We start from the raw sequence: 12,263 nt of genomic DNA, 5'->3' as shown, positions 1-12,263 counted from the left end.
TGGGTTTTCGACAGATTATTTCACACTCAGCACTGATGTATACATTTACAAGAAATTTGTTTCCCACAACGATCCCTTGAATTTGAACTTGAGATGATGATAACTTGCGACGAACTGCCTGCCTAAAGCCACGCAGTAGAATCGGGGGACGAGAAAGATAATCCTATTAGATAAAGTGCAGCAGTAAATATTGACGACAATGCTTGTATCTGGCTCTACTTTTTGATGCAGATAGAACGCTTATACTTGATGAGCAAAAAATGTATTTCAACTTTATTTTCTTTAAAGGTAATACTGATAAAGACTGCTTCTTCTTTTTCTTTTTTTATAAAGATTTACAAAAATTTAAATAGATAGAATAAATAAAAAATCTAAAAATACAAACAAAATAACCATGAAATTTGAAATAATATATAAAATTAAAAAATAATTTAAAAAATAACAAAATTATTAAAACCAAGTGTATGTGTAAGATTTTTAATATCTAAAGAAATGATAGTATATAGTGAAATAGTAAATTCTATAGAAAAACTAAAATCTCTTGTAAAATTTTAACCTAACTTAACAGTCAAATTAAACATTGTAACGTTTTTAAGTTATTATTCTGGTGATCAAACTTTCTCTTAGATTTTAAACTTGTTCTAATAATTTATAAATACATATATTATATTAGGCTATACATTTAATCTATTTAGAGAAAATTATCTTCTAGTTGTGGCACATTGATTAATTGGGAACCACCCAGCCTGTCTACTTCACTTCCGTCGCTAATTTTGTGAGCCTCAGGAACGATAATGTCAGCAGCACATCATCATGGGAAAAAGAGGCCATCATGATGTCACTACGACTGCCCCAATGAACTTGACACTAAAACATCTCTATAATTAAGTTATTGGTGAAATCATAACCAAACAAGTCAACCCATATAAAAAAAATTCTTGATATTAACTCGGTCATAAGATCACATGTTAATTCAGCCAACTCAATTAAATTTCACTAAATATTATTTATAGCTCAATTTAAAGCCCATTCTAAGTTACAACACGAGTTATGAGTAACAAATTTCGTATTTTACAACTATACTTGACATGTTAAGGATTTGAAGTTAATTTCTAATATTCCTCTAACTCACCACCAAATGACAGTCACACAATGTAAGTCGAAAGTGGTTGTTTATTTGAAGAAATAACAATTACTTGGAGACCAAGGTTTGATTTTGTAGCCAAGTCATTTTCTCACGTCTGTCCTTGCACGCGTAGACAAAATACATCTCTTTAATGAAGGTCAATGCATGCCTTCCATATTAAAGCAAACTAGACGATTCATGATAATCTTATTTCTCAGAGCTTGAGATATTAAGGTTTAGGATTAGCCCTAGTGCTTATAAGGGAGCACATCCTTCGGGTTTTGACTGAAAATTCTGAAAATAAAATCATCGTTTTACAGGATTTTCTTAGGTTAATTAGATTTCAATGGTCGACAAGCCACAAATTTAAGGGGTTAAATCACTAAGGGAAAGTTGAGGATTGACCAAAAGGGACAAAATCCCAATTCTGAGAGGCAAGAGGTGTGGATAAAGTTGACAAGGATTGGCAAGACATGAGAACCTCTTCTGAAAATTGATACCATTTTGTACCTTCTTGACTGTTCGGGGCATTGCCTAAACATGTAAGACGTTCAACACAAGCAAAGGTCTTGGCGCCGTCCCACCAGCAACATCTCAATGTTGACAGACAAACAGAATAAAGAATGCTATTGTTGAGTTGCTTCTCCTCCCCAAATAATAAACAAGTGATCAATATGGATGAATGGAACCAACCATTCAAAACAAGCATAGACTGAACTTCATTCGATTCATTGGCTTTGGCAGAGAACTAATATCATTAATCCATTCAACACTACTTGATAACAACTGAAAGATTCAAGGATCGCAACCATCAAGAGTGAAACAAGAGAAGCAAAAATCGAAAAACATTTTATCAGCGAATTATTATACATTAAAGATAACAAGCATTCATATACTAACTGAACAAATTTATAGCACTCTTTGTGGCTGCCAAAATTTCATCATCTAGTTGCATTAGGCATACTGTTTCCTAATATGCCAAGTGAGAAGAGAAACAAATATCGAAAAAAAATTTATCAGCAAATTATTATACATTAAAGATAACAAACATTCATATACTAACTGAACAAATTTCTAGCACTCTTTGTAGCTACCAAAATTTCATCATCTAGTTGCATCAGGCATACTGTTTCCTAATATGCCAAGTGTCCTTTCCTTTTGGGAGCAAAAATACTATCGTGTTAAAAAGTTAGAACACACTTTTCTTCCTCTGCACCGATTGGGAGCACTCTTTCATTTCTTCAAGAGCAGTGGCAGTTGAATCACTTATGCCCAGCAAATACCTTTCCTTTTGGGAGCAAAAATACTATCGTGTTGAAAAGTTAGAACACAAACTTTTCTTCCTCTGCCCCAACTGGGAGCACTCTATCTTTCATCTCTCCAAGAGTATTGGCAGTTGAATCACTAATGCCCAGCAAATACTGCAGTCGTGACAGTTTTTCTGGTGCTGGGTTATTTTTCATGTGGATGGTGTACAAATCAGCTAACTCCTCTGGCACCTCCCATGTCAATGGCCCAGAAGGCACAGCTTTTGATCACAAGCCAGCAGGTCATTAAGAGTAGAAACCTACAAAAGCGGTTAAAAAGGACCTCAGACTAAATATTTCCCTCTTGCATGAAAGATGTATTTTTAAATAGAAGAATCAAAAATACATACCACTCCTTGTTGATTTCTCTGCCTTAGCAGCGCCACAGCCTGAATCAGTGAGTTTGACAGTCTACTTCGTGCAAGCTCATGGACAACCCCCTTAGCCTTCTCTGCATTAATGTTAAGATCTTCTGGGATTTTCTCATAAACTTCGTCCTCGTCAAACTCCCCAGTGCCTGATGAGAAAATTTCATCTACAGTTTTCTTGTACAGGTTTTCTCGCATGTTTTCAGATATCATGCTGTTGAAGTCAATACTTACTTCCTTGAGCTCCCTTATCTGCTTCATATTAAGCCTCCCTCGATTGATAGCAGTTTCAAGAGCAACTGCCATTTTTGTAGTAGTAATGTTCTTTATCACCTTCTGTGCATACTCGGGTGGCAAGCCAACTTGCTTCTGCAGGTCATTGAGCTGCTTAATCCTGGCTTTTGTCAATTGTCCATCAGATAAAATTACCTCGGCTTGTTTCCTAAAAGTCTGCTCAGCTAGGCTCCTATGGACTTCAACAATTTCCGTCACAGTCAAACCCAAAATTCCACCAAGCTGATTCAGCAAGAGGTACTCTGAATCATCCTTTTTTGTGGTGATTTGAGCACCAAATGGAATTCTGGTAACTTCCCCAGTTAGGCAGTAAAGTAGATATGTCTTGTATAGGTAAGTCCTATCTCTTTCAGGAAGGTCATCTTTAAGGTTTATCTCTGTCTGGCCAGGCTTACCCATCTTTGCAGCAACCTCCTCACCAGGTCTTATTTTCTTAAGTGTCTCAAGGGACCCCCATTCCTCATCCTCTTCAAATTTATTTTCTTCCACCTTACTAGGTTCTGGTGGAGGATCAGAAGATTCCCCTTTTATGTCAGCCACCAGTTCAGTCACCACCAAGGAATTGAAGGCAATCAATTTCCTTAGTTCTTTAGCACCCTCGGTGCGATTTTCAGCCATCCGTGCTCGCTTTATGTAGTTTAAGAAAATCCTTCGGACCTTCAACAAGAAAGAGTTTTTGAGCAGAAGGAAACATGTCTAATTTGAAAATTATGTTTGATCTAAACCATAGGTGCCAGGTAGTAGAAGTGTACACTCACTGCCTTGCCAGCAATAGACATGGCAGCCTCCCGTGTTAAGCGCAAGCTGTGAGCAGCCTTTCTTACAGCCTTCTTAACATCAGCATCATAGCCATCAACCCCTGATGCAATTGCATCTTTAACCACCTGAAAAACAATGCCATGCATCAGCCATAAATTGATTAAGTTGAGCAGCAATTCAGCAATCAGCATCATGCAACTTAAATCCTATAGTAGATAGGTAATATAATATATCTTCATTTCAGTTAAGATAGGAAATTCTACTTATATCCAAAATATTTAAGATCATGAAGTTAGAGGAGACGCCCCACCAGCAGGCAGCCAGTAGGGGTAGACCCTTGCCCTTAATGAGTTAGGAAGTAATAGAAAAGTTAGAGAATAATCCATGCCAAGTAATAAGGCCCTCAGTAGATTCCATACATCCCCATTACATTAGTATAGACACTTCCAAGTCCTTGTCAACCCACAAAATATAAGATGCAGTTTGGAAGAGCCTGAACACAGTTCCCTTGAACACAGATTAAATGCATGTATAATGTTCAAAACAGACCCATCCCATGATATAAACATCTCCAAGTTCCCATTGACCACTTTAATCCTAAATGCAACAAGAAACCACCTAAAAAAAGATGGAGGGGCATTACTGGGAAGAGGAACCAAATGAACCATTGAGATAGACTTGAGGAAAATTGCCATATCATAGCCATAGATCTTATATAGAAAATGATTACCTTTTCAAATAAACTGCCACAGTTATCAGAATGAGCTGCATCAATAATTTGCTGAGAAATACAGAGCATGACTCTCAAACGGGTCAATGCTTTAACATCCTCGTCACTCAACTCTCCATCAGCTGCACATTGCTGAAGCTTTTCCCGGTAAATTTCAGGATGTAAAGGGAGGCATTAGTTCCACTATGCACAAAAAAAAAAATCTTCAAGATAATTGTACAAAGGTCTCAAGATGAGATTTAAAACATATATATGGTACTAAACAATATTTATTACCTTCATGAATCTCAGTGGCTTTCATTGGATCAAAGTGCAACTCCTCACAAAGATTTTGTAGGAAGGCTGCTTTGCTATCAGCATATTCTAAATCACCACTTGAAACAGCCTGTGCAAGTCATTTACGATATGCCTTTGAAGTAACATCAAGCATAATTGATTCTCCCTCCCTCTTACCTAAACCAAATATATTCTTCAATTGATTTAGAGCAGCAAGCTACAAAAAATAAAGTAATAAGGAGATTATGACCTAAACAAATACACAGAGAACCTGATGAAAAGGTAGATATCAAGCATCAATAACACAAATTTCTAATACACACATCAATAAAGTGCAATGCATGATGCATCACCTTATGTTCTTCCATGCGACCACCATATAACGCATCTGTTATATATGCCCTGTAAAGGAGCCTCAAGTCATCTATCTTTCTCTCACTACCGTACTCACCACCTAAGGAACAAAGCTTTAGAGCCAGCTAAAAAATGAGCTGTCAAAAACTTAAATTAAGAAAACCTTAAAAGCAAGAACTCCTTAGGATCCAGACCTAGTACAGAAACTGGACCAATTCCACAGGCAAACGAAGCTGTATCTGTATGGTTCTTTAATGAAATAAGCTTATTGTTGAATGCCAATGTCTTATCAAGCTCTTCCACAACTTTCACAACATCTTGGCTGTAAAACCTAATTTAATTAGATGGTGCAAATGATATAACTGCAAGTATGGATGATATTGTTGACCAAAAGTTCTAAAAAGGAATTCCTTGACATATCAAATATCCAGTCTATTTTTAAAAGGAATTCTTTGACATATCAAATATCCAGTCTATTTTTTAAATTCAATAATTAAAAATGTCAGTAAGACATTCAGAAGCTGTAATTTGAGCCATGTTGTAAGGATCATACACTGTTCTCGTCCTTGATTTTAATCTATCAAGAGCTGCTGAAATATTTTCCTCAATCAGTTTTCTTGTATGCTGCCGAAACAAGTCCTCTGCAAGCTGTCAGAAACAGCGCATGCCACATAAAGAACAAATTAAGAACCAAAACACAAAAGGACTATCAATGAGAAGTTGAGAAGGAACCTTGTCAGAAAGTCGATAAGAAATCTGCGCTTGTCTGAGGTTAACAAGCTGCTCCACATCAATATCTATTTGGGGAAAGCAAACGAACATGTGTTAAAAAAGGTGAAACAAAGCAAAAAGAATTTTCAACTCATTCTCAATACTTGCTATTAGTATAATGATCAATCTAAGCATGTCTTTTTAAATAAATCTAATGAAGAAGATTACATACAAAGTTATAGACTATTCATGCCTAAGCACTTCAACCCCACATCCGCAGCACATACCCCTGACAGAGTTCTAATCAGAATTCTAAAAGAAGAGAAACATCAATCGCTCTGAAATCATAACTAGAGTATTGAATAGTATTGACTAACTAATCAAGTAGATTAGTTGTTACTGATAACCAATGATTAAGGATATCACTTATTACAGTGCAAGAACATGGCACACCTCTGTTATAGATGAAAGTTAAATTGCAGAGCACAATCTAGCTATAGATTAAAGTTGACAATAGCTGAAACAGCTTGATGTTCACAAATCACAATACAAAATAAAGTAACATTAAAGACCTTAATTTATGTTAAATTTACCTTTTCCAACTGATTTTAGCTTTGAAGTATATAACCTCTGGGCATTATCACGGATAGCAATTTCAACCTAACAGATTAGAATAATAACAAGAATTAAAAGGTTGAGACAAACAAGATGATATCAACAAACTGGGAAGAATGAATACCAAAAGGTATGCATTTTGAGGTTCAATGCACGTTGAATTTTGACTATGTAAAAAAGGAGAGAAAACATTGCACTGTTGACAAGAAACTGTTCACTCCAGAAGACACTGTTCACTACAGAATAGAAACAGTTGATGTCACTGTTGACAAGAAACTGTTCACTACAGAATAGAAACAGTTGATAAATAACCACCTGGGAATCAGTGACCTTGAAAACACGCTTCCAAGGTAAAAGAAATGACGATGCTTCTCCAAAAACAAGAGTTGAAACATAGATCAATTTCTGAAATGCCTGCGCTGGAGAATCAGTAATAATGGTCAAGCTCCATATCTTCACTCAAAATTGTCACACACCAATGTCTCCAGATTCAGAAACTATCAAAACTACAAATGACCTACCCGTCGTTGCTCTACATCACCATCAGGATCTCCAGTTTCGAGCCTTTGCCTGAAAATCCGCCTCCCAAGCTGCAATCAGTGCACAAAATAGCAGCTTAGGGGAACATTTCTCAAATTCACATCACATATAACCATAAGCATTCTCATTCTTCACGTGCATAAATCTAGCTCATATAATATAAAAATACCTCCACATGCATGCTAGCTGCATCTGAGTCATCCATGCCCAAAGCATTTTTGAAGTTGATGATTGTGTCAACTTCATTCCCTCTAAGCTCTTCACCCCCAGGAGGAAGGACAGAAGACACAAACCTAAACCAAGGTAAAATAACCAAAATCTTAACAAAGGATCAAAATAAGATCCAAAAGCAAACTCTTCAACGAACTAAAAAAAACACACTCAACACCAATTCCAGCTTACTGACAGTATAAATCACAAAGCTCTCCATTAAATGCCTCATCTTGCTTGCTCACACCATACCTGCAACATTCAACATTCACAAAGAAATTTCAAAAACTAACAAGAGTAACTAAACACACTAACAACTCAAGTAACTAAGCACCAAATGAGCTAAAAAAACACCAATTCCATCAAAAAGAAAAACCCTTTATACTCTCCAGAAAAATAGTTCCTATTGCAATTCACCAAAAAATTCACACTCTGCACACACGATCCTAACTATAACCAGCGTAAATAAAACACACCAAAACATTAACCAACAAAAAACCAAACGCTAACTCAAAAGCACAACCTTTTTTTTCCAGTGAAGCAATAAAAATACAAACTTTAACAATTAAACGAAAATAAAATTAAAGTAACTAACTTTTTAGCAATGCCTTCAATCTCCTCTTTACTGACTTTAGTAGGGTCATCAAACCCAGAAACATAATTATGCAAATTTATGGCGGCAATCTCGGGAACAGCCGAATTCAACGAAAAAACCACAGCCCCACTAGCTGCTCCAGCCACAGCAGCACCACCAAGATTCAAATTCCGAGAGCCACCACCGAACTTAATCCCTAAACCATACCCAGCAGCTAAAGCACCAGCTAGAATTACCGCCGAGCTCGCAAGTCTTAGCGTTGGCGAGAGATTACTTACTATAGATTGAGCTCCTGATAGCTCTCTCTTTCCTCCAAAAAGATCATCGGGTTTCGATTCTAAGGTGATGGCGGAAGGGTACTCTGCGGCGGAGCTGCGGGGGTAGGAGACGCGGAAACGGTGGCGTTTAGGGAGGGTTAGAGAGGAAGGAGTGAGTTTGAAAGGGAGAGGGGAGAGGAAAGAAGCGGAAGGAGAGGAAGTGAGGAGAGAAGGGCTCATTCGGTGGTGTTAACGGAGTCGTTTTCGGAGATTGAGAATGTGGGCGGGGAGGCTTATAGGGTTTAACGAAAAGGGGAGAGGGAAGATGACGGGGAGGAGGGAGGGTGGAAACAGGAAGACAGAGCAAGCGAAGCTTTTAACTTTTCTTCACATTTGCATGTTGTTATTTCAAATTATCTTGAAATTTACCGTACTTTTTAAATTGGAATGAAATATAAAATTTATAATATTTGATTTTTTAAATAATTTAAAGAATGATGTCATAAACATAAATGATAGTAAAAACGATAAAGAAAAATTTTTTTATCAAGTTTTATATCCTCTTGATTTTTTAAGTTTTAGTAAATTATTAAGCAGTATTACACCTCGAGTCTATATATTTTTATATAAAAACAATATCATCATATTTTAAATAAATAATTGTATTGAATAATTTAGGTTATGGTATCAAATAAATTTAATAAATTAATTTTATTTTAATCAAACAATAAAATTTAAAGGTATGTAATTAAATGAAAAAAATAAAAACTATATAAATATGTAATATTTTTAATAAAAATAAAATTTGACATATAAAAATTTATATCAAATTTAAGAGCTTTTATAAAAAAATAAAATCGTACGCTCTTTACTAAAAATATTGGCCTATTTTGAGGAGCGTTTATTATTATTATTATTATTATTATTTAGTCATTATTTTTTTAATTTAATTTTATCTCTAAATTTTATCTAATAATTATTTAAATTTTCTAATATTTTAAACTGATGAAGTCAATTAAATAATATAAGGATAATTTTTATAAAATTTAATTTTAAATTTAAATTAGATAATGGGTTAGGTTAAAAAAAAATTCATGTTATTTATTTTCATTTTTATTCTTATATTTTTTAAATAATTAAATAGATTATTTTTAAATTAACTAAATTATATCAAAAACAACTTTCATGTTTAAACTAAAATTAAATAAAAGTCAGTTAACGAAGGATTGCCTGCTGGACCTTGTGTAATAATAATACCAAGTTACCTGCTATTTCTAGCTAAAAAAAGAAACTTGGGCCTGTTCCTGGTTCTGGGCCTGGGTTTGAAGTTAGGTTTGGATTTTGATCTAGTTTAAAAGGAGACATTTCTTATCAGCTGCGGTAGGGCTCATTCGGTGGTGTTAACGGTGCCGTTTTTGGAGATTGAGAAGGCGGGTGGGAGGCTTACAGGGTTTAACGAAAAGGGGCGAGGGAAGATGAAGAGGAGGAGGGAGGGTGGAAACAGGAAGATAGAGCAAAGCTTTTAACTTTTCTTCACATTTGCATGTTGTTATCTCAAATTATCTTGAAATTTACCGTTCCTTTTAAATTGGAATGAAATATAAAATTTATAATATTTGATTTTTTAAATAATTTAAAGAATGATGTCATAAACATAAATGATAGTAAAAACGATAAAGAAAAATTTTTTTATCAAGTTTTATATCCTCTTGATTTTTTAAGTTTTAGTAAATTATTAAGCAGTATTACACCTCGAGTCTATATATTTTTATATAAAAACAATATCATCATATTTTAAATAAATAATTGTATTGAATAATTTAGGTTATGGTATCAAATAAATTTAATAAATTAATTTTATTTTAATCAAACAATAAAAAAATTATCAATAATAATATGTAGGCAGGATTGAAAAAAAACTTTTAAAGGTATATAATTAAATGAAAAAAATAAAAACCATATAAATATGTAATATTTTTAATAAAAATAAAATTTGACATATAAACATTTATGTCAAATTTAAGAGCTTTTATAAAAAATAAAATCGTATGTTCTTTACTAAAAATATTGGCCTATTTTGTGGAGTTTCTTTTATTATTATTATTTAGTTATTATTTTTTAAAATTTTATTTTATCTTTAAACTTTATTTAATAATTATTTAAATTTTCTAATATTTTAAACCGATGAAGTCAATTAAATAATATAACTAAGTAGATTTTAAATTAGATAATGAGTTAGGTTAAAAAAATTTCCTGTATTTTTTTATTCTTATATTTTTTTTAAATAATTAAGTAGATTATTTTTAAATTAACTAAATTATATCAAAAACAACTTTCATGTTTAAACTAAAATTAAATAAAAGTCAGTTAACGAAGGATTGCCTGCTGGACCTTGTGTAATAATAATACCAAGTTACCAACTAATTTTCTATGGCTTGAATATTTTCTAGCTCAAAAAAGAAACTTGGGCCTGTTCCTGTTTATGGGCCTGGGTTAAAGTTAGGTTTGGATTTTTATCTAGCTTAAAAGGAGACATTTCTTATCAGCTGCGTGTCTTTCTACATCCATGGCAATCTCTTCTCTCCGTTTCCCGCTCTCTCCATGGCTGCTCCTCAAAACCCCAAAGCTAAAACCCTCCTTCAGATTTTCATTTCCAATTCTACCCTCTACAAGACACACTCAATTACTACTCCTATTCTCTTACTCTCAATCTCCACCGTCCATTTCTCTTCCCTTAACGGACTCAAACTCGAATCAGTCCCTCCATTCAAAATGGGAATCTATTAGAAAGAAAAAGGTTGTTTTGCGGGTTGGCTATGTGGGTACTGATTATAGAGGTCTATTTCCAGAAAACATTTTCAGCTTTTTAGTTATTTTCTTAAATTTTCTAGCTTTTTACTGTTTTTTCATGTGTATATTTTGTTTCTTTAAAGATTGTTTTTTGAATTTCAGGTCTTCAAAAGCAACATGACCAGCATTCATTATTGAGTAAGTTCTTAAGTCTGAGTTAAATTTTTGATATTGAGTCGTAATTGTGAATCGTGAAAGAGTTATCTGTAACGTGTTATATGTGAATATATTGATTATGCTGTGTAATTTAATTGGTTTAGATGAAATATTTATGGGGTCTTAATATAGGCATTTTTTTTTGGTGTTTTGGAATGTGTAGCTATTGAAGGAGAATTGGAACGTGCTATATATGAGGCTGGTGGGATTCGTGAAAGTAATTATGGCAATTTGAATAAAATTTCGTGGGCTAGAAGTAGCCGGACAGACAAAGGAGTGAGTCTTTAATATATGAAGCACGTTTTTATTACTTGCTTTTCTTTTTTATTGCATTTCTGTGCAGATGGCATTCATTTGGTAATGATTTATTTGTTTGCTTGGGTGTATTGTGGTTGAATTGATTAGGTTCACTCATTGGCAACAACTATAACAATGAAAATGGAGATACCGGAAAATGCATGGAAGGATGACCTTTATGGAATGGTTCTTGCGAAACATGTTAACTCTTATCTCCCTGATAGTATTAGAGTTTTGAGCATCTTACCAGCACAGAAGTGAGGCTCTGAGCTCTTTTCATACACATCAGTACCATAGATCCCACAATTTTTTATTTCAAAAAAAGGTCATATGCATGCGTATTTATTATCAAAGATGCTGCATCTATGCATATTCTTTTTACTTTACCTACATATAATCTTGTTTTCAAGAACAAGGTTCTGCTAAGCTTCTTGCAAGTTCTATCTAACTCTGAATAGTGCTTTAGTGAACAGAATACTGAAAGAGAGTACTGCCTGCTATGAAAGATTAGGCACATATGAAAATTAAAATCTCTGGGAATCATTAAACTGTAGTACTTTTGGTTTGCTGTAAATATTTTCTAATCTGATTCCTGAGATTGCCAAAGAAACAAGATCGTAAGCAATGTCAATAAATATAAAAGATGTGATGCTAGTGGAAATAAAAAATAAATAAAAATTGTATAGGTCTTGATTGGGTTGTACATGCAAAGGTTTAGAAAGTTCCTGACAACTAATAACTGTAGTGGATTTTGCAATTATGTATTTTAGGTGAATTGTAGTGATAAGATTGTTCAAAAGCTTCGCCAACTCTGTAGT

At 34.0% G+C, this 12,263-nt stretch overlaps 2 protein-coding genes and 1 long non-coding RNA gene across 3 annotated transcripts in view; 2 read left to right on the top strand and 1 right to left on the bottom strand.

Moving 5' to 3' along the window:
* The first annotated feature begins 1,826 nt into the window (after positions 1–1,826).
* Positions 1,827–2,442, top strand: LOC105123202 (uncharacterized). The gene is made up of 2 exons (XR_841812.1): positions 1,827–2,084; positions 2,248–2,442. It is a non-coding gene; the product is annotated as an uncharacterized LOC105123202 (long non-coding RNA).
* Positions 2,129–8,479, bottom strand: LOC105123203 (protein TIC110, chloroplastic-like). The gene is given in 16 exon segments (XM_011022712.1): positions 2,129–2,658; positions 2,661–2,693; positions 2,784–3,752; positions 3,854–3,979; positions 4,585–4,739; positions 4,861–5,077; positions 5,214–5,314; positions 5,409–5,536; positions 5,768–5,862; positions 5,947–6,011; positions 6,519–6,585; positions 6,856–6,954; positions 7,062–7,130; positions 7,250–7,373; positions 7,483–7,542; positions 7,886–8,479. Coding segments are annotated over 16 exon segments (3,015 nt in total). The 5' UTR covers positions 8,383–8,479; the 3' UTR covers positions 2,129–2,448.
* Positions 8,480–10,683: 2,204 nt separating this feature from the next.
* LOC105123502 (putative tRNA pseudouridine synthase) overlaps positions 10,684–12,263 on the top strand; it is a 4,556-nt gene continuing 2,976 nt past the window's right edge. The window contains exons 1-4 of the mRNA XM_011023137.1: positions 10,684–10,979; positions 11,095–11,130; positions 11,312–11,424; positions 11,554–11,703. Coding sequence (XP_011021439.1) covers positions 10,709–10,979; positions 11,095–11,130; positions 11,312–11,424; positions 11,554–11,703 — 570 coding nt within the window. The 5' untranslated portion in view covers positions 10,684–10,708. The remainder of the gene's footprint in view (positions 10,980–11,094; positions 11,131–11,311; positions 11,425–11,553; positions 11,704–12,263) is intronic.

This window comes from Populus euphratica, unplaced genomic scaffold (assembly GCF_000495115.2).
Source record: "Populus euphratica unplaced genomic scaffold, PopEup_1.0 scaffold10.1, whole genome shotgun sequence".
NCBI classification, from domain to species: domain Eukaryota; kingdom Viridiplantae; phylum Streptophyta; class Magnoliopsida; order Malpighiales; family Salicaceae; genus Populus; species Populus euphratica.
This window is presented reverse-complemented; position numbering and strand designations above follow the sequence as displayed.